A 24,581-nucleotide genomic window follows, 5' to 3' on the forward strand; every position below is an offset into this window, starting at 1 on the left:
ACTCTCTCCCCATCCTCTGCCTCTCCCGATCCACTCCCTCTCCCGATCCTCTCTCTCCAATCTGTATCCCCCTTAATGACTGGATTCTGCCGAGAGGGGTGCGGACAGCCCAGAACATCTGTGGTTGTGACCTTCCCCTGATTCAGGACATTTACAAAGACAGGTGTGAACAAGTGGCCCAAAGGATCATTGGCGACCCGGTCACCCCGACCACATCCCAACTGCTGCCATCCAGGAAGCAGTACCAGAGCGTAAAGGCCAGGACCAGCAAGCGCCGGGACAGCTTCTTCCACCAGCCCATCAGACTGATGAACTCACGCTGTCTTGAGTGTATCTCTATGTTACATTGACTGTTCTAATTATTATAAATTACTATAAATCGCACATTTAGACGGAGACATAACATAGAGTTTTACTCCTCATGTATATGAAGGATTTAAGAAAGAAAGTTAATTCATTTCAGTTCCCCCTCAGCCTCTCTCCACCCATATCCTCTCTTTACCGACCTTTCTCCCCGTCCTCTCTCCCCTCATCCTCTTCCTCCTCGTCCTTTCTCACCATATCTCCCCTACCCTTCTCTCGCCCTCTATCTCCCCTACTCCTCCCCAGCATTCTCCCCATCTTATTTCCCTCCCTCTAATCAACTCCCCCACCTTTCTCCCAATCTTACTCCCCCTCTCCTCTCCCTCCACCTCCAATCCTCTCTCTCCCCAGCTCTTGCACTCCATCCTCTATCTTTCCCCATCCCATCACTTCCTCTCCACAATCTTCTCTCTCACCCCCTCCTCTCTTCCCCTCATCCTCTCTTTACCAAATTCTCCCCCAACAAACACTCTCCCCAGTAACTTTCCTTCACTCTTTCTGACCCATCCACTCTCCCCAATCGTCTTTCACCTACTCCTCTCCCCATCTCCCCTACTCAGCCCTCACCCTCTCTCGCTCCCCAACTCCTCTCTCCCTTCCCCCCAGTCCTCTCGTCCCTTCACCCTCTGCCCCACCTCACTCCTCTCCATCTAATCGTCTCTTCTCTACCTTTTTCCCAGTCTCACTCCCCCACCCCTGTCCCTCCCCATCCTCCAATCCTCTCTCAAACCCCCAAACTCCCTCACTCCTGTCTCCCCCTCCACTTAGCCCCTCACCCCATCTGCTCCTACTCCTCCTCACCCCATCTCCCCTACTCCTCCTCACTCTCTCCCTCTGCACCAGCTCAAGACCTATCTTAACCTACTCCTCTGTTACCGCTATCTTCCCTTCTCCTCACCCCCATTTCCCCAACTCGACTGTTACCCTTGTATCTCCCACTACTCTTCCTCACCTCCCATCCCTCCCCATCATTCTCTATTCACCTCTCTCCCCGACCTCCTTCCCCATCGTCTCCTGTCCTTCCTCCTCCATCTCTCCAACCTCTCTCCCCACTCCTCCCTCCCCTACTCCTCTCTCACCCTCTATCTCCCCTACGCCTCTCACCCACTCTCCCCTTCTCACTCCCCAACTCTTCTCGCTCCCTACTCCGTACACTTCTCTCTCCACTCTCCCTCCCCTTCTGCTCTCACACCTCCTTTTCTCTCTGCACCAGGGGTGGCCAACCTTTTACATTCCATGGTTCAATTTTTTTCACTCACGAGTTCAGATGCACCATACAACTGCACCCCAATTCAATTTTTGTAAAAATATTTTAATATAGTAATCGCGCGTGAAAAAAAATCGCATCTGAACTCGTGCGTGAAAAAAAATGACGTATGGAATGTAAAAAGTTGGCCACCCCTGCTCTACATTTTCTTCTCTTCCTCTCCCTACCCCTCTCTATCCACGGCCCCCACTCCCCTTTCTCTTCCTTCCCCCAACTCCAACACCTCTCTGTCCATAACTGCTCACTCTCTCCTCAGCAGCTCCCTCCAGTTCCCCAATAAACCCGTCCCCGGTTTCATATTCGCTAACCCCATTTCCCTTTCCTCCATTTATTTTCCCTTTGCTCACCCTCCCCCGCCCTCTGGTGAAGCTGTCGGTAGCCCCTCCCGCCAGCTCCTCCATCTGGCCCGGTGTCAGATTTTATTGGGATTTTTTTGCTGCGAGGCTCGGCAGGATGTTTTAACGATGGTCTCTGGATATCCCATAAACACGCGGCTCCTCCTTTCAACGTGCTTCTTCCCAGGATCTGGCTGAGGTTTATTCCCCATTCTTCACCAGCCTCCGGGATGGCTGAGGGATTGACCTCGCCCCCAGGGGTCCGGGTGAGGAGGATGAGGTCAGGTTCACCCTGTGTTGGATCCGAGGCGAAGCCCAGGAGTTTTTAACTTGATCTGGGAGTTTGATCACTGTCGTTTGCTGAGCTCTTTGTTCCAGATTAACTTTTAATTGGAAACACATTCTGACCTTGCTGAGTCTGCTCATTTGTTCAAGAAAAAGCTTACCCGTCCCGCACCGTGGCTCCTCTCCCGTCATCACCCCCCACCCCCGCGCTCCCTCCTCTCCACTTTCATCCCCGCGGCGCTCCCTCCTTCCTTCCATGTCGCCACTCCTGTTGTGCTTCTCCCCCCCCCCATTTGAACACTTTTGACCCCAAACCTGGTGAGAACTCCATCGGTACTCTGTCGTGGGTGAGAGAATGGGGTAGTGGATAGAGAGGGGTACTTTGGTGAGCGGAGGGTGGTGATGTAGAAAGGGAGGTAGAGAAATAGAAGGAACCTTGGGAGGTGCAGATTAAGGTCGGGGGGGAGGGGAAGGAGGGTGAGGAAAGGAGATGAGGGGGTTGCCTTGAGGAGAAGGGGAGTGAGAGAGATGGAGGCGAAAGTAGGACGGTGACATCACTGGAGAGGGGTACCATTTAAATGAAGGAGGGTGACTGGGGGGGACTGATGAGAACGTTCTTTTCTGCTGCAGTGACCATTCTAGGTATCGCGTCCCTGTTGTCTGCCTCAAAGCTGGTCGGAGGGAGGAAGAGGAGGTTTTCAGTGAAGGAGGAGGGGCGGGTTGCGCCTTTAAGGATCGGACCCGCGCCTTTAAGAGCCAGGACCGCTCGGTGCCTCGATCCAGGGAAGCAGCTGTGGTCGGAAAGTTTGGAGTAGCGCCAGGATCCGCGTAATCGGGACACGTCCCTGCTTTTCGCAGCCTGTTTGTAGGAGGTAGGGTCCGAGCGAAGAGAGAAAGAAAAGAGTCCGCTGCACGGTCACAGGACCCCTGCACAGCTCCCGCGATCCTCAGACGCAGAGCGGATCCACGGCCCCCGGGACGAGACGTCGATAGATCCTTTGGGGAACCGAGCGAGACTCCCGACGAGTAGTCGCTCCAGTAGCGTCGGGAACGATGGCACAGCAATGGCCGTGGATCTGCCTGTGTCTCCTGGCCGGAGCACTCAGTCCGACCACCGGACGTGAATTCAGAGCTGAGGTGAGTGGCGGAGGGTAAGGAATTGAGGGAGAGCTATACGGGGAGGTAATTTGGAAAAGGAGTTCAAAAAGTGGGAAATCGAGAGTGGAGGAGGTAGAGCACAGAGGGAGTCGGGTGCTGGACGGAGAACGGCACTGGGACCGTTCCCGATTTGCCTCCCACACTCCGGGAACATCGCCAGAACTTGTCAAAGAGTGTGCCGCTGGCAGGACAGGCGCAAACATTCCCTCCCACCTTAAATACACCCTCCACTCCAGTCCTCTCGTCGTCCCGCCAAGATGTCCCGAGCCGAGGGCTTTGGCCCCGAGCTCGGGGTTGGATCCCATGGGGGCGCTCCCAACAAAGGCGGCTCTGTGCCCGGCGGGCGGCTGTTGCTCCGTCCCGACACTCGGGAGAGGGGCAGTTACACCCACTCTCCGTTCCGTTGGACACGTCCCCCACCCATCCCCGAAGTGTGCAGAAGGAATCGTTTGTTGGGCTCCGCTGGTTGCTGAGTTTTGAGATGATCTTCGACCTGTGTGTGTGTAGTTTCGGTGCCTGTTGTTTGCCTGTAGTTTTGTGAATTTATGTCAGTGCGCGTGCGCACTTGACTGTGTTCTCCGCTGTACTGTGTGTGTGTGTGTGTGTGTGTGCTCTGCGGTACCATGTGTGTGCGTGTGCTCTGCGGTACTGTGTGTGTGTGTGTGTGTGTGTGTGCGCGCTCTGCGGTACTGTGCATGTGTATGTATGTGTGTGTGCTCTGTGGTACCAAATGTGTCTGTGTGTGCTCTGCGGTACTGTGTGTGTGCTCTGCGGTACTGTGTGTATGTGTGTGTGTGCTCTGCGGTACCGTATGTGTGTGTGTGTGTGTGTGTGTGTGTGTGTGTGTGTGTGTGCTCTGCAGTACTGTGCATGTGTATGTATGTGTGTGTGCTCTGCGGTACCAAATGTGTATGTGCGTGCTCTGCGGTACTGTGTGTGTGTGTGCTCTGCAGTACTCTGTGTGTGTGCTCTGTGGTACCATGTATGTGTGTGCGCGCCCTGTGGTACCATGTGTGTGCGTGCCCTGTGGTACCATGTATATGCATGCCCTGCAGTACCGTGTGTGTGCGTGCACCCTGCGATACTGTGTGAGTGCGCTGTGCGCTGTATTATGTGTATGTGCACACTCCATGCTGTGCTGTCTCCAGACGTATTCCTGTGTTGTCTACAATGTGTGCATGTTCTTTCTCTAGCTCCCTGAGCAATACTGTGCATGTAACTGTGACTATGCCCGCCCAGTCTAGCCTTCACACTCTGACTGCACCACCTTGCCTCCCAGCCTCGGCTGCCTCCTCTCCATGGTCTGACCTTTGCTGTCTCAGTTCCATTATGCTTCTGCGCTTCGCACTGTTGCTCGTGAGGATCACTCCAGACATGTCTGTCCAGGCCACGTCTCTGGAGACCACCCTGCTCATGTCTTGCTGTCTGCTTCACATTTCCCATCCTCAGAGCCAGCACCCTTAGCTGTCAGCAGAACTGCCACTGTTTCCACCAACCCACTGTCAGCCAACGTCCTCAGCATCTGCTACACTCAGCTGGTGTGGGGTCCCACTCTCCATTTATTCTCTGATGGGTGGGGCCATTTCCTGAACTGCCTCCATCTCCAGCAAAGCCGGGAGCTGATGGGGCAGTCGCTTGCAACAGTGGCAGGGCCATTGCACCAGAGAGCCAGGCTCAATCCTGCCCTAGCCTTTGTCGGTGTGGAGTTTGCACGTTTTCCCTGCGACATCCTACAACTTCCCCCCCCCCCCCCCACTACCCAGGTGCTCCAGGCTCCTGATATGATGGTGGGTGGGTAAATTAGCCACTGGAAATTGCACCGCAGGGTGTAGGTGAAAAGCATCATCAGTCGGTTGGCTCATGTGTGAGGGAGGGTTTATGTTGGGTGGGGATGCAGGGAAATGTGAAGGTGGGAGGCGAGGGTGTATCTTCGCTGTACTGAACATCTTGCCCGCATTGTCTAACAGAGCAGCTTCTCCCTTCGGCCCACAATGTTGTTCTGATCCCATCTCTTGGTTCTCTTCATGTCTGCCTCTACCAGGCACCCACCACTCTCAGCTTGGGGGGAGGTTGGGAATTGACCCCTCGTCTTCTCAGATCTTACCCACCCTCATTCCTTCACCTTAAATGCACACCCAATAGTGTTGTATCTTTGACGCTGTGGGACAATGATGCTGGCTGCCTGCACCCCTCATAATCCTCTATCAGGTCTGGCCTCAGCCTCATGGTAATCCTCTCCTTCGCACTATCCAAGGCATCCGCATCCTTCCTGTGCTGGGGCAGCCAGAACCGAACACAATACTCCGGATGCAGCCGAAGTGGGGTTTTGTAAAGCTGCAATATTATTACCCATGTCCTGAACTCAGTGACTCATCCAGTAAAGCAAGCCTGCCTTTCGGCTGCCTTTCCCAATCATCGCTTGTGAGTCCTGGAGAAACATCCTCGGTCATACCGAGGAGCACAGCACGGCGATGAGCTGTTCCCTCTCAAGAGTAGGTCCCAGAACCGCTTGGAGGTGATTCCCCGATCCCGGACTGCTGTCACTTACTGGCGATTTCCCAATTCAGTCCTGCCTTGTTTTACCCTCCAGAGAGTTGGAGAGGGAGGTATTGCTTCAGATGTAAACACCCTGGGTGGGATCCTGTCTGGCGATCTGTGTACAGTTTTGGTCTTGTTTAGGGAACGATGTTTAACACACTGGTAAGCAGCTCAGTGCCGGGAACTTCCAGGCTGCCTGAGGACGGAGGAGAGAGCAAGCCAGCCTTGGGTGTGCTGGAGTTTGAAACGCGGGTGGATCGATGGGTTCTGAAGGGTGTGGGCAGACCGTTTATCCAGCAGAATGTGGAAAGGGGTATGCCGTTGCTCTCTGAGGGACTTGCCCTTTTTGAATGGTGGGCCTGTGTGGGTTGCTGCTGAGATTAATCTTGCTGCTTTGACAGATGCTGGGCTTTAGGATCTCCATCTGTGCGTGCGTATGTTCTCCAACTTTCTGTCTGTGTCTATCTCTCTCTGTGCTCCCCCACACTCTCTCCAGGTGTGTGTCTGCCGTGCAGAAGTAGACGCTCTCTCCAGCAGCGTTCCTTCTAATTTCTTTTACAAACGTGCAAACAATTGCCTGTGCACTCTAAATGTGTTTTCTTTTTGAAATGATGCTCATCGAGCAAACACAAACCACAGCTCCGAACACAAGACAGTGATGTCAGGCAATCCAAGCAGCTGACTACACAATGGCAAAAGTAAAGTGTGCTGACTAGACAGCCTGCGGCTCATTAACACTGAGCTCCTAACGTCCACTCTCCGTTTGTCTCAGCGTTCTAACTTGGAACATTGACAATGTAAACGTTGGAGATCTTGGCTGGTTCAAAGTAAAGGTTGAACTATTTTGCGAATTTATGGTTTATATTCATGAGTATAATTTACAGTTCTATTAAATGGGTTTCAAAATTAGATTATATTAGTATAATTTCAAAATAATATTTACTTTATATAGAATAAAATTCTAGCTGCATGCGCGGGAGCATCTTGGTTGCTACACAGTCATGCATGTCCGCAGCGTAGAAGAAACAGTGGGCTCCAGTTCCAGGGGATGGAATAAGCCGAGCCCACTCTCCTGAGTGAGTCTGGTGTGTGTACACGGTGGCCCTGGGGCTGGATGTGTGTGTGTCTGTTGTAGAGAAGACAAAGGGAGCTGAGCTTCTGAAGCACACGGAGGAGATGGGGACAGGATGTCGGGCCTCATAGTCAGATCAGGAAGGCGGAGAGGGCCACTCCCAATCCATACTGCAGGACCTTTACGGCCTCCTGGTCCCTCCGTCAGAGGGTAAATCACACAGTACGAGGGGTAGGGAGGAATGTCCTCTCCCCAGTGGGGAGGGAGGGAATTCTCTGCCCCATGTGTTGGCAAGGGACTTCGGTGGAAGGGAGAGGTTAGGGAGGGAGTCTCTGACCCTATCCCTACCCATGACCCCGAACCTGCCCTCAGCCAAGTGCATTTCAGCAAAACGTAGAGCAAAGAGCAAGGGCTGCAGGTACATGGCTCTCTGAAAGCCGTGACACAGGCAGATAGGACACTGAATTGACACACTGGTCAGGGCACTGAGAATTTGGGAGAAGGTGCTTGGATTGCAATTGTGTGACCGTGAGTCTGGGAATTGAATTGTGCTTGGTTCTGGCCACCCAGCTAAAGGAAGGATGTGACTAAGCCGGAGAGATGCGGAAATGATTTGCCAGCCTATAGCTGGAACTGGGAGGGTTTGAGTTACGAGGAGGGACCGGACAGGCTACCGCAGTTTTCCTTGGAGTGAAGGAGGCTGAGGGGTGAACATAGGAATGGTGAAAGGACACAGTCTTTCTCCCAAGGATAGGAGAGTCTAGAACTTGGGAACAAGGTTTAGGGTGACAGGGTATAGATGTAAAAGGAAGTGAGAGGCAGGTTTTTAATGTAGTGACGGGTCTATGGAATTAGCTGTCAGAGGGAAGTGGTAAAGGCAGGTACATCACTATGTTTAAAGAGTTTAATACAGGCAGATGGGACCTGTTCAGATGGACACTTTGGTATGGTGGAGCTGGACCAAAACAGCTGTTTCGATACAGCGTGATTCTATTACTCTAGCTGCTTCCTATCCCCGCTCCGTACCCCTCCTAGACTCTGTAACCCCCTCTGGCCCCCATGCCGCTCCCCATTTCTGTGACTCTTCTTCCCACACGCGCTTCCCTCTGTTAGCCCATCATCCCACATCCCTTCCCATGCCTCTAACCCCCACACCCCTCCCCATGTCTGTCACTCACCTCCCCGTCTCTTTGACCCACTCTCCCTCTCCAACACTCCTCCCCCTCCCCCACCATCTCTTCAACCCACTCTCCCTTCCATCTGTATGACCACCCTCCTTCTGCAACACCGTTCCTCCCCCATACATTTTGACTCTCTATACACTCTCCCTCCACAACGCCCCTCCCTGTCTGTGACCTACCCTCCCTCTCCAACTCTCCTCTACCTCTGTGATCCATCCTCCCTCCCTCGCATCCCTTGCTGGTCTCTTTCTGACCTATCTTCCCTGTCTCTGTGATCCACCCTTTCTCCTTAAAGCCCCTCCCTCTCTCTGAGACCTACTGTCCTTCCCCAACACCTCACCCTGTCTCTCTCATCTACCCTCACCCCCAGTGCTCCTCAGTCTGTATTCCACCCTTCCTCCCCAAAGTATCCCCCCTCCAACTCCCCTTTTCGGCAGCACCCTCCCTTTCCTCCTTCCCTTTGCCGGTGCATGACGCTCTCCCTCCCCGCTTTACTGTCAGACGCTGACTGTACCGCATGCCCACGGCTGTCAGGCGGGGTTTGTTGAGCAATCCTACCTGCCGCTCGAGCCCAGGACATGAGTGTGTATCGTGAGATGGGATGCCCCAGCCCCACTGGTAGCAGGCGGAGACATGCACCGCTCCCTGTGTGTAAACAGAAGTGCTGAGCAAAGGTCGCTCTGTTCCCCGCCCCGCCTCCCTCAGCCGACTACTCACGTTTATGATATCTCCACACTGGCAGCTGCAGGGAGCTTGTGGAGACCTGCCCGTCCTAGGCTCAGCTCCTGGACCCCGAAGCATGGGAGCGAGTATGTGTACATTCCTCTCTGTCCCAAGGTATACCCTGTGCTTCCATGAATAAATCCTGCAGGGTATTTGTCTTTACCTGTGTCTGTGGATAAATCCAATGGGATATGTCCTCCTACTCTCCCCCCCCCCATGTACTGATTAATAAATCCTATGGGATATGCCCCCCACCCCCCTGTGTACTCATTAATAAGCCCTATGGGATGCCCCCCACCCCCCTGTGTACTCATTAATAAGCCCTGTGGGATATGCCCCCCACCCCCCTGTGTACTCATTAATAAGCCCTGTGGGATATGCCCCTCCACCCCCATGAGTACTCATTAATAAGCCCTGTGGGATATGCCCCCCACCCCCCTGTGTACTCATTAATAAGCCCTGTGGGATATGCCCCCCCACCCCCCGTGTACTCATTAATAAGCCCTGTGGGATATGCCCCCCCCACCCCCCTGTGTACTCATTAATCCCTATGGGATATGCCCCCCACCATGTACTCATTAATAAGCCCTATGGGATATGTCCTCTGTCTATGTGCTTATGTGCTGCAGGATATTCCTTGCACTGTATGTGCACGCGCTTGTGTTTATACGTGTGTGTCCAGACGTGAATAAATCTTCCCTGCCCCCTACAGTCAGTGACCTCCTTGCTCGCGCTCTCCCCAGGGCTGGCTCCAGCAGTACGGATACCTGCCGCCGGGGGACCTGCGGATGTCAAAGGCCCGGTCGTCGAACACAGTCTCCCAGGCAGTTGCTGCCATGCAGCGGTTCTACGGGATACCCGAAACCGGCCACCTAGACCAGACGACCCTGGAGTGAGTCCGGGCGCAGGACGGGGCCGGGGGCTGCCGAGGGGCAGGTTCGGGAGGCAGGGCCGGGATTTGGACTGGAGTGAGGAGTGGGGGACGGGAGAGGGTTTGGGGGTGGGGAGCAGAGGGAGGACGAGAGGCTAGGGGAGGGTGATCGGTAGAGGGCAGTTGCTCAGGGGACGTGCCTATGTTTGGGGAGGGTTGAGGGGAAAGGATGGCGGTGCTGAGGGAGGGTCCAGGGATCCTTGCTGAGGGATGCCAGGGGTTGCTCATCCAATCTTGGAACCGGGTGTGGGGGTTTGCCTCCACTCTCCACTGTCCCCATGCTCCCTCGCCCCCACCACCCAGCCTTGCCCTGTCCTCTCCAAACTCCCTCTCGAGAGTCTGGTGACCTTGACCCCCTCGGTCTGTCCCTGCCAGGTGGATGAAGAAGCCGCGCTGTGGAGTCCCAGACAAGTTTGGGCCCATCATGAAAACCAACGTGCGACGGCGGCGATTCGCCATCCAGGGGCTGAAGTGGAACAACCGGGAGATAACCTTCAGGTGGGTGGAATGGCAGGAGAGTGAGGGCAGGAGGCTGTCCCTGAGCTAGAGGAAGGTAAAACAATCACAGTAAAAATGTGCAATACACTGCAGAGTTGGGAGGTTTGTACGGGGCACGTGTGGGTCTGCAGTTGCACCATTTTGATCGCCCATTTATAGCAAAGATGTCATCGAGCTGCAGAGAACTTGATGGCCTGGATTGTAGAGGTGGGTTGGGCAGGTCAGCAATTTATTCTTCGGTGTCTCGGACAATGAGGGGTGAACTAATGGAGATGCATAAAATCAGGAGGGGCACTGTGGACGGCAGCAGCAATGTGCCAAAAAGTTCAGAGTCTCAGGGGCCAGAAGTGAGTTGAGATGTTATTTCTTCAGAGAAGCTGCTGGAAGGTCTAAAAGTAGATAAGTTACTTGGATCAGATGGACTACACCATGAAAGGGGAAACTGAAGAGATTGTGAAAGCATTGGTAGTGATCTTCCAAGTATCACTAGATTCTGGAATGGTTCCCGAGGACTGGAAAATTGCCAATATCACTCTCTTCTCAAAGAATGCGGGGTGGCCAAAGACAGGAAATTACAGGTCAGTTGGCCTGATTCTAGTGGTTGGTAAGATGCTGGAGTCCATTATTAAGGATGAGGTTATGAGGTAGTTGGAGACACATGATAGAATAGGTCATAGTCAGCATAGTTTCCTTAAAAGGAAATCTTGCCTGACAAATCTGTTGGGATTCTTTAAGGAAATAACAGGCAGTATAGACGAAGGACAGTCAAAGAAGACGAAGAAGATTGGCTGACTTGCAGGTGGCCAAGAGAGGAATAAAGGGGGCATTTTCTGCTTTGTTGCTGGTGACTAGTGCTGCCCGCAGCGTTCAGTGTTTGGACTGCTTTCTTGCTATATGTCAAACATCTGAATGACAGAACCGATGGCTTTGCGGCCAAATTTGCGGATGGTACAAAGATAGGTGGAGGAGCAGGTATTGTCGAGGAAGCAGCAGATATGCAGAATTGGTTCCTGATGTATTTTTTCTGCCATGGACCAAGTCCAGGTTGGAAGCAGATTAGGAGAATGGGCAAAGAAATGGAAAATGAAAAATGGAGTAGGGAGTGTATGGCCATGCATATTGGTAGAAGAAAAAAAATTCATAGACAATACTCTAAACAGGGAAAAAAATTCAGAAATCAGAAGTGCAGGATTCCCTAAAAGTTAACTTGCAGGTTGAGTTGTTGGTAAGGAAGCCAAGTGCAATGTAGGATTAATTTCAAGAGGACACGAATATAAGAGGAAGGGTGTAAAACTGAGGCTTTATAAGGCTTTGATCAGACTGCACTTAGAGTGTTGAGAGCAATTTTAGGCCCTGTATCTACAAAAGGATATTCTGGCATTGGAGATCTCTCAAAGGTTGTGAGAAAGACTCTGGGAATGACAGGGTTAATGTACAAGGCTCATTTGATGGTTCCGAGCCTGTACTCACTGGAGTTTAGAAGAAAGAGAGGTGATCTCATTGAAATCTACTGATTATTGAAAGGCCTAGATAGAGTGAACATGGAGCGGATGTTTCTTACAGTGGGTGACTGTAGGACCAGGGGCCCTGCCTCGGAATAGAAGAATGTCCCTTTACAGCAAAGATGAGGAGGGGTTTCTTTAAAAAGAAAATGGAGAATCTGTGGAATTCATTGCTACTGGTGGCTGTTTGAGGCAAGTTATTGGGTATATTTAAAGCAGAAATTGATCTGTTCTTGGATAGTAAGGGTGTCAAAGTTTACAGAGAGAAGTCAGGAGATTGGGGTTGAGAGGGATAATAGATCAGCCGTAGAATCATATAAATCTGCAGCACAGAAGAAGGCCCTTTGGCCCATCTAGTTTGTGGCATCCATAGAGCTCCATACCCTCCTCATCCACATACCTATCGAAACTTTTCTTAAACTTTGAAATCAAAATTGCATCTACTACTTGGGCTGGCAGTTCATTCCACATTCTCACCGCTCTCTAAGTGAAGAAACTTCCCCCCGTGTTCCCCTAAACATTACACCTTTCACCCTTACCCAGCCGCAGTGCAAAAAGCCTGCTTGCAATTACTCCATCTTTAGCCCTCATAATTTTGTAGACCTCTATCAAATCTCCCCTCAGTCTTCTATGTTCTAGGGAATGAAGTTCGAGCCTATTCATCCTTTCCTTATAATTAAGGTACTCCAGACCCAGCAACATTCTTGTGAATTTTCTCTTTCCATCTTATTTACATCTTTCCTCTAAGGCAGGTTACCAACACCATACACAATACTCAGGTTGGGGCTCAGCAATATCTTACACAGGTTCAACATAATATCCCAACTCTTGAACTCAATACATTGATTTATGAAGGCCAGTGTGCCAAAGCTTTCTTTAGACCATAAGACAATAACGTATAAGAGCAGTATTAGGCCACTTTGACATCGAGTCTGCTCTGCCACTTCATGGCTAATTACTTTGCTTTCTCAGCCCCAATCTCTTACCTTCATGTCCGGACTAATCAAGGCTCAACCTCAACCTTAAATGTACCCAGTGACTTGGCCTCCACAGCTGCCTGTGGCAATGAGTTCCACAGATTCACCACTCTCTGGCTGAAGAAGTTCCTCCTCTTCTCTGTTCTAAGAGGACACCCCTATGTTCTGAGGCTGTGTGCTCTCGTCTTAGATTCCTCGCCACAGGAAACATGCTCTCCACATTCACTATCGATGTCTTTCACCATTTGATTGGTTTCAATGAGGTCACCCCTCATTCTTATGAATTCCAGTGAGTAGAGGCCCAGAGCCATCAAACACTCTTCATATGACAAGCCTTTCAATTTTGGAATTATTTTCTTGAACCTCATTTAAACCCTCTCCAATGTCAGCGCATCCCTTCTGAAATAAAGGGCCCAAAACTGCTCACAATACTCCAAGTGAGGTCCCACCAGTGGTTTATAAAGCCTCAACATTGATTGCTTGTTATTATATTCTAGTCTTCCTGAAATGAATGCTAACATCACATTTGCCTTCCTCACCACTGACTCAACCTGCAAACTAAACTTTAGGGAATCCTGCACATGCAGTCCCAACTCCCGTTGCTCCTCAGACTTTTGAATTTTCTCTCCATTTAGAAAACAGTCAACCCTTTTTATTTCTTCTACCAAAGTGCATGACCATATACTACTTGACACTATTTCATCTGCCAGTTCTTTGCCCATTTTCCTAATCTACCTTCCATTTCTATGTCACCTCTTTCTATTGATTTAATTTCATTTTTTATCAAAAGAGTCACTCTGCCTCCTGCTTGCCTGCTTGTCCTTTCAATACAACGTGTATCCTTCGATGTTAAGCTCCCAGCCATAACCTTTCAGCCATGATTCAGTGATGCCTACACCATCATCCATGCCAATCTGTAACTGTGCTACAAGTTTATCTAGCCTATTCTGTATACTGCATGCTTTCAAATATAACACCTTCAGTCCTGTATTGACCCTTTTCAACTTTTGCCCACTTTTTACATTAAACTCAACCTATTGACTGCGATTTTTCCCTTTCATCAGCCACTCCTTGCTAGCAGTCTCTGTTTATAAACCAACTACCTCATCCTCAGCATTATCACTCCGGTTCCCAACCATCTGGCCTATATTTACCATCCTACCTACCTGTGATGCCACTTACAATGAATTATGGACCGGTATTCCCAGATCCCCTTGTTCTACCACACTTGTCAGTGCCCTACCATTCACTGTGTAATACCTTGCCTTTGTCAACTGTCCTGGTAACTTCCTTGAAAAACTCTGAGTGGTTAGACATGACCTGCCATGCACAACAACATGCTGACTATCCCTAATCAGACCCCGTCTATCCAAATATTCATACATCCAGTCCCTAGAATACCTTTTATTAACTTGCCCTCTAGAGATATCAGGCTCACTGGGCCTACAATTTCCTGGATGATTCTTGGGGCCTTTCTGAAGCAGCAGAGCAACATATCCAATCGTCCAATGCATTAACTGTCCCTAAGGATAGTTTAAGTATCTCTGCTAAGGGAACACCTTGCCCTGTGGAGTTATCTACCCTAATTTGCTTCAAGACAGCAAAGCTGCCTCCTCTGTAATTTGTGCAGGGGCTACGTCCTTGATTATGCTTTGCCTCACTTCCATAGACTCCATGTTTCCCTCTTGAGTGAATACTGATGCAAACGTTCTATTTACAATCTCACCCCCATTTCTTTTGGCTCCACGCACAGATTACCATATGGATCTTCCAAAGGACCAATCTTGTCCATTGCAGTCCTTTTGCTCTTAATGTATCCTAGGATTCTCTTTCACCTTGTCTTCTAGAGCATCCTCGTGCCTTCTTTTAGCCTTCCCGATTCTTTCTCAAGTGTTCTCTTGCATTTCTTGTACTCCGTAAGTACCTCATTTGTTCCTACCTGCTGTGCACTTCTTTTTCTCAGGGCCTCAAAACCTCTTGAAGACCAAGGTTCCCTACACTTGTTATCTTTGCCCTTTATCCTGGCAGGCACATACAAGTTTTGTACTCTGAGAATTTCACTTTTGAAGGCCTCTCAATTACTAAGTACACATTTGCCAGAGAACAGGCTGTCCGAGTCCATACTTGCCAGATCCTTTCTGATACCATCAAAATTGGCCATTCTCCAATTTAGAATCTCAACCAGACCTATCCTTTTACATAATTACATTGAAACTAATGTTATTATAATCACTAGATGCAAAGTGTTCCCCGACACAAACTTCTATCGCCTGCCATATCCTATTCCCTAGGAGGACATTAAGTATTGCACACTCTCCTACGTACTCATTAAGGGAACTTTCCTGGACACATTTGGCAAACTTTATCCCATCTAGACCTTTCACAGTTTGAGATTTCCAGTAAATATGTGGAAAGCTAAAATCACCCATTATCACAACTTTTATGTTTTTAGCAACAGTCTGTGATCTATTTACAAATTTGTTCCTCTAAATCCTGCAGACTGTTGGGTTGTCTGTAATCTAGTTCCATTAACATGGTCATACCTTCCTTATTCCTCAGTTTCACCCATAAAGGCTCGCTAGACGCGTTCTTCAGTCTGTCTTGAATGAGCACTGCTATTTTCCCTGATGAGTAACGCCACCCTTTAATCTCTCATGCTCTATCATGTCTAAAGCAATGGGATGCCAGAATATTTATCTGCCAGTCCTACCCCCGTGAAACCGTTTCATTGATGGCTAGAATATCATAATTGCATCTGTTGATCTCTGCCTTGAGCTCATCTGCCTTTCCTACAATAATTCTTGCATAGAAATGTATGGAACCCAGCACATTAGCCCCACCATGCTCAGACTTTGTCCAAGGTCTCACCAACATCTGTCTGCACAACCACTCCACTAACTTTTCTGTCTCTCTGTTTTCCGTCCTCTGCAGCTCTCGTTTAAACTCTCCTGTGCAGAGTTAGCAAACCTTCCTGCTCGGAAATGACAACCTCCTCCTCTGCAGGTGTGACCTTCCAATGATCCAAATGTCTGGAGCCCTCGCATCCATACCAACTCCTTAGCCTCGAATGAAACCAAATGGCTTTCCTAGTTCTGGCTTCACTAGCGTGTGGCATGGGTAGCAATCCTGAGATCACAACCCTGGATGTCCTGTCCTTTAACTTAGCAGCTAGCTCCCTGAACTCACTTTGCAAAACATCATCTCTCTTCCCACCTATGTCATTGATGCCTATGTAGAACACGACCTTTGGTTGCTCACCCCCACACTTAAGAACGCAGAGAACTTGATCTGAGATGTCCCAGAGCCTGGCCCTCGGAAGGCAACGTGCAATCCGGGTATCTCCTCCACTTCTGTTTCCGTAACTAACGAATCCCCCATCACCACAGCTCGCCTCTTCTTCCTCCCTTCTCTCCTGAGCCACAGAACCAAACTCAGTCATGATGAAATGACAGAGCAGACTCGATGGGCCAAACAGGCCAGTTCTGCTCCTATGCCTTATGCCGTAGATGGGTGGATGCACTGTCTTTTTGCCAGTTTTAAGCACAAGTTTAAGGTGAGAAGGGAGAGATTTAATGGGAAGCTGGGGGGCAACCCCTTCCCTTCACTGAGCGGGTGGTTGGTCTATGGAACGATCTGCCAGGGGAAGTACAGCAACAACGTTTAAAAGCCACTTGGACAGGTCGATGGAGACGAACATTTTCGATGGACATGGGCCAAACCCAGGCAAATGGGACCAATTTGCTTGGCCTGGATGAAGGGGGGTAGAGAGGTTGGCGGGTGTAGGGAAGGGAGAAAAGGAGGGATCTTGCTGTGCTGGGTGGGTTACACCATGTCGGGATCCTGATCAGTCAGTGTTTTTTTTTGAAAGAGGTTGCAAACTAACAGGGGGTAGGGTACTGCTGTGCTGGGATTTGTCTGTGCTGCGTGGGCCACAGGGTTTGGATCTTCCTGTGCTTCGGGAGGTGTGTGTGTGGTGCTTTGGGATCTCTCTGTGCAGATGTTGCTCTGTTGTGATCCGGCTGTGGCGGGATAGATTGCTCGGATATTGCTGTGCCGGATACGATGGACCATGCGGGCACGGTTCTGTGCTGGAGTCTCTTGAGCTGTCTGAGTGGGATCATGCTGTGCCACGATGCTAGGGCAGGAATGGCCCTGTGCTGGGATCTTGCTGTGTCAGGAATGTTCTACGTGGGGGTGGTGGGAACACCGTGCCGGGTTTACGGGATCATACTGTGCCTGGGTGGGAGTGACAAAGAGGAGATTTGTGCTGGGATCTTGCTGTGCTAGTTTGGGGCATGGTTTGGGGGGGGGTGGGTGTTGCTAGACTGGGATCCTGCTGTGTGAGGTGGTTGGGTTGGGTGCCATTCTGCGGATTTGTGCGACAGGAAGGAATGTTCTATGCAGGGGTGGGGTGGGTTGTCCTTTTGCCGGGATCTTGCTGTGCTGGGGGAATGGGGAGGTGGGATTGCCGGACTGGGATCGTGCTGTGCCTTGGTGGGAGGACTGTGGCAGGATAACACTGGGGGTGTGGTTGCCTGCCTGGGGTCTAGTTCTGTTGGGGTGGGGGGGCGGTTGTGTACCAGGATCATGCTGTGCACTCACTCACTCCCCCAACCCCCCGCACACCTCCTGCAGCATCCAGAACTACACGCCAAAGGTGGGCGAGTATGAGACGCATCAGGCGATCCGCCGCGCCTTCGGCGTCTGGCAGAAGGTGACGCCCCTCCGCTTCCGCGAGGTGCCCCACGCGAGGATCCAGGACGGCTCCGAGCCCGTCGCCGACATCATCATCTTCTTTGGCGAGGGCTTCCACGGCGACAGCACCCCTTTCGATGGCGAGGGGGGCTTCCTCGCCCACGCCTTCTTCCCGGGACCCGCTATTGGGGGTGACACCCACTTCGATGCTGCTGAACCCTGGACCCTGGGTGACCGTGACCTCATGGGTGAGTTTAGGCTCAGGAGGTCCGGTCCCCCCCTCCTGTCCCTGCCCCACCATCCCCTCCACCCCTGTATTCCTCAAGGGATTCACCGTAAGTCTGGTCAACACCTGGCCATGCCCCTTTCCAAAACAGAATCACATTTAATTTATCCGACAAATGTCATGAAATTTGTTGTTTTTGCAGCAGCAGTACAATTGCAATGCACAATTATAACTGTGAATTACCGTAAGTACTTCTAGCAAAATAAATAAGTAGTGCAAAGATAGAAATTAAAAAGTAGTGGGCTAGTGTTCCTGGGTGCAACGTCCATTCGGAAATCGAATGGCGGACGGGTGAGGCTGTTCATCTGAGGCTCCATCTCTCTCGTTCCTCACTGCTGAACGATTTGCCCTTTTCTGCGACAAGACTCTGCTGTGCACAAGCTTCTCTCTGTCTCACTTTCCGCTTAAAGCTTGCCACTTGCTGCCGGATGTCCCTGTCCCAGCAAAGGACCTCCCTCAATGAACCAGTGAAGATTCCTCTCTCTGGTTTAGGACCCTAACCTGAGCACCAGTGCTATCCTTTCCCATGGCTCTTTTTACTAGAATTATGGCAACTCGACTCTGCTCTCTACCACCCATCAAAATGATCACCCAACTCCTATCTCCCAATTCCACCCCCCGCCCCCGTCAGGTAGCCTCACCGGATGATCCCCTGGGAGGAGTCTCTGCTGTTCCCAAACCCTAACCCTCCTGACCACGAAAACCCCCCACACTATAGCTGCCCACCCTCCACCTCGCCCTCTCCCCCACCCCCATCAACACTGATCCATGGGTGCTGCCTTTGACCTCCAATCTGTACTCTCGGACAGGGAACGACATTTTCTTGGTGGCTGTGCACGAGCTGGGCCATGCCCTGGGCCTGGAACACTCCAATGACCCAAGTGCCATCATGGCTCCCTTCTACCAGTGGATGGACACGGAGAACTTTGTACTGCCCGACGACGACCGACGAGGAATTCAGCAGCTGTATGGTGAGGGTCTGGCTGTCCCACTTCACTCTCCACAACTCGCCCTCTTTGCCCTACTATCCCATCTCGTACTCTGCCCAACCTCTCGGCCGCCCTCTCCCACTCCCTCCTCCCATCTATGTGTTTGAATTACAGCCTGTTTTTGTCCTTTTCTTCCGCAGGACCGCCTGATTATGGTCCCAGACCAAAGCCCACCAAACCACTTCCCACCCTGCACCCGAAGGTGCCCAGAAAACCCACCAAGGACCCCTTCCATCCTACGAAGCCCTCAAATCCTTACGGACCCAGGATCTGTGATGGCAACGTTGACACGGTCACCATGCTTCGAGGAGAAATGTTTGTCTTCAAGGTGTGTGCCCATGACATCAGAGGTCGCAGGGACCACTGCTTAGGGTTGGCACTAACACTGGAACTTTGAGATTCCGGGATGGCAATTTAGGAGCACAGGAGATAGAAGAGCATTGAGAATTATCGGAGATGGAATGAGAATCTGGTTTATTGTCACCGGCATGAGACGTGAAATTTATTAACTTAGCAGCAGCAGTTCAATGCAATACATAAACTAGCAGAGAAAAAAATAAAAATAGTAATAAACTAGTAGATCAGTTACATATATTGAATAGATTTTTAAAAAGTGCAAAAACAGAAACAGTATGTTTTTCAAAAAAAAAAGCGAGGTCGTCCAAAGATTTGATGTCTATTTAGGAATCGGATGACAGAGGGGAAGACACTGTTCCTGACTCACTGAGTGTGTGCCTTCAGGCTTCTGTACCTCCTACCTGATGGTAACAGTGAGAAAAGGGCATGCCCTGGGTGCTGGATGTCCTTAATAATGGACGCTGCCTTTCTGAGACGCCATTCCCTAAAGATGTCCTAGGTACTTTGTAGGCTAGTACCCAAGAAGGAGCTGACTAGATTTATAACCTTCTGCAGCTTCTTTCGGTCCTGTGCAGTAGCCCCTCCATACCAGACATTGATGGAGCCTGTCAGAATGCTCTCCAATGTACAACTATAGAAGTTTTTGAGTGTATTTGAGTAAATCATAGACACAAGCAATTCTGCAGATGCCAGAATATCTGAGCAACACACACAAAATGCTGGAGGAACTCGACAGTTCAGGCAGAGGCCATGGAAGTGAATAAACAGTGGATGTCGGACCGAGACCCTTCATCAGGAATGATGGAGTCGCCAGTCCTGATGAAGGGTCTCAGCGTGAAACGTTGACTGTTAATTCATTTCTGCAGATGCTGCCTTACCAGCTGAGTTGCTCCAGCATTTTCTGTGTGTTGCTTGGAAACTGCCTAATACCGAGATCCTTGGGAATAATCTCAGAATGTAGCAGGTATCTTGAGGAATCTGGATGAAAAGCTGGTAATCTCTAATGATTACCAACTTTGGTGATCTTGGATATCCCAGACACCAGACAAGTCCTGAGGGTGAAGGATTGATTTATCAGACAGCGTGCTGATATCCCCCGATGGAGGGGAACAGAGAGATGTACCACTGCCCCGGAGGCACACTGGTCAGTGTGTGGATCTCCCACTCAGAAACACCAAAGCTGTTACTGCAGGCGTGGCCCTGTTGGTCACGAATGGCGTAGGGGGAAAGGACTTGATCGAGGCCAGAGCTCAGCCATTGTAAGGCAGCGCTGATGGGCCAGGCTCTGTGACTGCGTATGCTGTCTGACACGTGGTGTGGGGGGGAGTGGTGGTTTTCTTGTGGGGTAGAGGGTCTATACTGCACTGCTGACAACACGTTCCCACTGCAGGGCAAATGGTTCTGGAGGATCCGAGATGGGAGGGTTCTGGACAACTACCCCATGCCCATTGGCCACTTCTGGGTGGGTCTGCCGTCCAACATCAACACTGCCTATGAAAGGAAGGATGGCGACTTTGTCTTCTTCAAAGGTGGGTGGGCGGTCTGGTGGTTGTCGGGGTGGGGCCACCACTGCCGGATGGGCAGAAGGAATGTTTGGGGTTTTCGAGGGAAGATAGTGTTGCACAGTGGAGGAGATTGCACTTTGAGGGGTGGTGGGGAGGAAATGGTGTTCTGAGGGGCGTTGAGGGTGGTAGTGGGAACAAGGGATTTTGGAGGGTGAGGGGGAATGCTGTGGGTGGGAGAGCTCGCTAACGGGCGGTGATGAGACAAGGGAGCACGGGACGGAGGGGCACGATGGTGTGGACGGGGAGGGGCGGTGAGGGTGGATGGAGTCTAGCGGCAGACCCTGACGTATTCCTCTGCCCACTCAGGAGACCGTCACTGGGTGTTTAAGGAGGCCACCGTACAGCAGGGATACCCCCGCCCCCTGAAGGACCTGGGCGCCCGGGTTCCACGGGACCGCGTTGACGCTGCGCTCTGGTGGAGCCTCAGCGGGAAGACCTACTTCTTCCGCGGTGACAAGTGAGTCTGACGGTGTTCGGTGGCGGCAGCGATAGGGAGAGAGGCTGTGATCAGAGATTGTCGGCCAGTTAACCACTACCCCCCCACCGTCTCGTAATCTGCTGCGTACCCCCCACCTAATACCTGCTGAATAATTTTCCCTTCATTTTTAAAATCCCTGGGATCGTCCTTTGCCCTGGAGGCATCGCTGAACACTGTGCCTTTTCTCCCTCCACTCCAGGTACTACCGGTTTAACGAGGACACCCTGTCCGTAGACGCGGACTATCCCAAACCCATTTCCGTCTGGCACGGTATTCCCAACTCTCCGAAAGCAGCCTTTGTCTCCGAGGATGGAGGTAAGTGGGTGACAGGATCACTCTGCATCAGACTGTGTGTGTGTGTCTCACCCTGGAAGTGAGTGGGTGAGTGGCGGAGGAGAGGGAGCCTCACTCTTTGTGCCTCTGATCCCAGGAATGTGTGATGGGATCCTGTGGAAGTAGCCCCGGGAGTGTTCGATGGGACGGTGCGGAGTGTGTCTTCTCCTCTTTCCCCAGTCTGAGCTGCCTGCCAGTCCCACCTGTGAGGACTGTTTTGTGTTTTCCCCCCCAAGGTTCGCAGTCTGACCTTTGACCCCTGCCCTCTCCACAGCTTACACCTACTTCGTAAAGGGGAACCACTACTGGAAGTTCAATAACCAGCACCTAAAGGTGGAGCCAGGCTTCCCCAAGTCGATGCTGCGGGACTGGTTTGGTTGCCAGCTCCCTCGTGACCGGGACACGGAGGAGGAGATCCTGGTTGAGGTGGAGGAGTCCCAGGTGGAGATAAACCCAGCGGCCGTGGTGGTGCCAGTACTCCTGCTGATCGCTGTTCTAGTGCTGATTGCCCTGCTTGTTGTCTTTAAGAGGAATGGCACCCCCAAGAAGCTACTGCATTGCCATCGCTCCCTGCTGGACCAGGTGTGAGGGGATGTCCCAGGTGGGAATTCCCAGACTGCTCCCAGACCCGATCGTCTGACACCCATCACACCCTGTCCCACACAAACCAGCCTCCCCCACCCCCCAAACCCTGGCTGTCTTACACCGTCCCATACCCCATCTGTCCCATCTCCAAAACCTGACCATCTTATCCTGTCTCCTCCTGACCCAGCACGGACCCCAGCCATCCCTCGACCATCCTAATCCTAAACTCCAGACCGAGTGCCTTAACATTGTCCGACCCTGTCTTCTCCTGCCTTGCCCCAACCCCAAAACTCAATCCATCTTCACACCATCTCCCAAGCTTTAACCCGTCCCAGCTGTCCCTCCCTGTGGCACCCAGTCACAAAACTGATCGGCCTGCCTCACTCGCAGATCTTGACCACCTAACACCATCCCAGACCCATCTCATGGCATGCCACACCATCTCACAGACCCATTTCCAAACCCATCCTACAGTTCCCACTGTCCTAGCCCCTTACTTGTCTTTCCCCTCACCCCATCTCACCCTCTTACAGACACCCACCCCATCATAATGTCCCCCCCCATTCCCCTCTCCCTACATATCAACACCCCCACGGCCCCTCTCCTCCCCTGTTCCCAGCCTGTCCTGTCCCATCCCTTCACCCACACTACGAACAGAACCCCCCCCCCCCCCCGCCCAATTTAAAAAGACTGTCCCACCAGCCAGGCAAGAAACCCCTGACCCCTGATGCAGGGGTGAGAGAGAGAGTGTGACCCCGGAGTACGATCATCCGTTCCCCAAACCCCCTCTCATCCCCAGTTGTCCCACTAAACACCCCGACCCGTCAGGATGCAGAATGGGGGCACTCTTAAAGGTAAAGGTACCATCAGCAGGGCAGCAAGAGCCCTGCAGACTCTCTGTGTGTTGCGTGTTTTTATATATTATAAGTGCGGTTATTAAAACGCCCGTCTCAGCCGAGCGCAAATGACCAAGTTAACCTGCTGCGCAGGTGCTGGTGTTGGTCCGAGTACCTCGGCCAAATCCCTCCCCCCACCATCACTGCAGACTGCAGTTCAGCCCCCTTCGTGTTTTTCTAAGATAAGAAAAAATATTAAATTGTGATTTTTTTTGGTCTTTTTTTTAGTGTTATGTTTTTGTTTTCCTCTGTGGGTTAATTAAAAAGAATTGTGGAATTTTGTGAACTGTGTCTCAGTCATTGGGTCATGCCAACATGATGGGTGGGGTGTGAACAACTTGGGTCAGCACTGTGGTATTGGTGTTGGTTTGTTATCACACGACGTGGTGTAGCCAGCTGGTGGTGTAGTGGCTTCAGCACTGGACTTTGAGGCGAGTGGTCCCGGCTGGCTCCTGGCATGCTTTTTGTGAGTGTCGAGCTCGCAACTCGGCCTGGTTTTTAAAAAAAAGACAAAATGCTATAAGAAATGGCAAGGTTGCAGCCTGATGCACCACATGGCATGACAACGTAGTGGTCAACACAATACTTTACAAGTTCGATTCCCACTGCTGTGCTTGTAAGGAGTTTGTACATTCTCCCTCTGACTGTTTCCTCTGGTTTCCTCCCACAGACATACCGGTTAGTAGGTTAATTGATCATTGTATAATAATCGGCAGGTTTGGGGGTTTGTGGCTGGCAGGCCTTTTCGACACTGTACCTCAAATAAAATGAACAAGCAACCAAGATACTGTGAAAAATTTGTTTGCATGCGGCTCACATCATCAAAGAGTGCATTGATCTAGAGCAGAGGGCCCCAACCCAGTCTCCACGGACCCCTCGGTTAATGGTAGGGTAGAAGCTGTCCCGGAGCCTGGTGAAAAGACTTTTGTATCTTTTGCCTGATGGGGGAAGAGAGAGAGCATCAGACAGCTTCCACTCGCTGTTATCAAACTCTTGAACTCTTGTAGAATTCGATGGAATTGGCGTTTATCTTGCACTTTAACATGGGTGGGTTATTTTGACTGCCTCACTGAGGCAGCAGGAAGTGCAGACAAGTCCATGGAGTAGAAACTGGTTCCTGTGTGTTGAACTATGTCCACACCTCTGAAGTTTCCTGCAGTTATGTGCAGAAGATTAGTTGCCATGCCAAGCTGTTATGCATCGAAACATAATGCTTTGTATGTACATCAATAAAAATCCGTTAAGAGTCGACAGGGACATACAGAATATTTTTGTAAGCCTCCTGAGGAAGTAGAGGTGATGGTGGGTGTCTTGGCTGTGACATCAACGTGGTTGTATCAGGATAGGCTATTGGTGATGAAGCTCCCAACCTTCTTGACCTCAGCACAGTTCACATCCCGTTTTTGAATGGGTGGTGAACAGATTGGATTGAAACTGACTGAGGTTGGAGGAGAGTTATTTTTGGGATTGGTGAGATCTCTGGAGGTGGAGGACCGTGGGGGAGGGTTTTGGCATTGGGTATTTCCATTAGGGGGGATGTGGACAGCTCTATGCTGTCTGCCTGAGA

At 51.2% G+C, this 24,581-nt stretch overlaps 1 protein-coding gene across 1 annotated transcript; it reads left to right on the forward strand.

Moving 5' to 3' along the window:
• The first annotated feature begins 2,904 nt into the window (after positions 1 to 2,904).
• mmp14a (matrix metallopeptidase 14a (membrane-inserted)) lies at positions 2,905 to 23,291 on the forward strand. Its single transcript, XM_059950709.1, has 10 exons — positions 2,905 to 3,387; positions 9,666 to 9,814; positions 10,229 to 10,351; positions 17,466 to 17,773; positions 18,621 to 18,782; positions 18,941 to 19,128; positions 20,548 to 20,686; positions 21,029 to 21,179; positions 21,400 to 21,515; positions 21,808 to 23,291. Exons 1-10 carry the CDS (start codon positions 3,304 to 3,306, stop codon positions 22,119 to 22,121), a joined length of 1,734 nt encoding a protein of 577 aa, XP_059806692.1. The 5' UTR covers positions 2,905 to 3,303; the 3' UTR covers positions 22,122 to 23,291.
• Positions 23,292 to 24,581: the final 1,290 nt, after the last annotated feature.

Source organism: Hypanus sabinus, chromosome 26 (assembly GCF_030144855.1).
Source record: "Hypanus sabinus isolate sHypSab1 chromosome 26, sHypSab1.hap1, whole genome shotgun sequence".
NCBI classification, from domain to species: Eukaryota; Metazoa; Chordata; class Chondrichthyes; order Myliobatiformes; family Dasyatidae; genus Hypanus; species Hypanus sabinus.

Coding starts and splice junctions, on each gene's coding strand:
- mmp14a (XM_059950709.1), top strand. CDS start 3,304: ATGGCACAGCAATGGCCGTGGATCTGCCTGTGTCTCCTGGCCGGAGCA. Junction 10,352..17,465: donor AACCGGGAGATAACCTTCAG/GTGGGTGGAATG, acceptor CACCTCCTGCAG/CATCCAGAACTACACGCCAA. Junction 19,129..20,547: donor GAGAAATGTTTGTCTTCAAG/GTGTGTGCCCAT, acceptor TTCCCACTGCAG/GGCAAATGGTTCTGGAGGAT.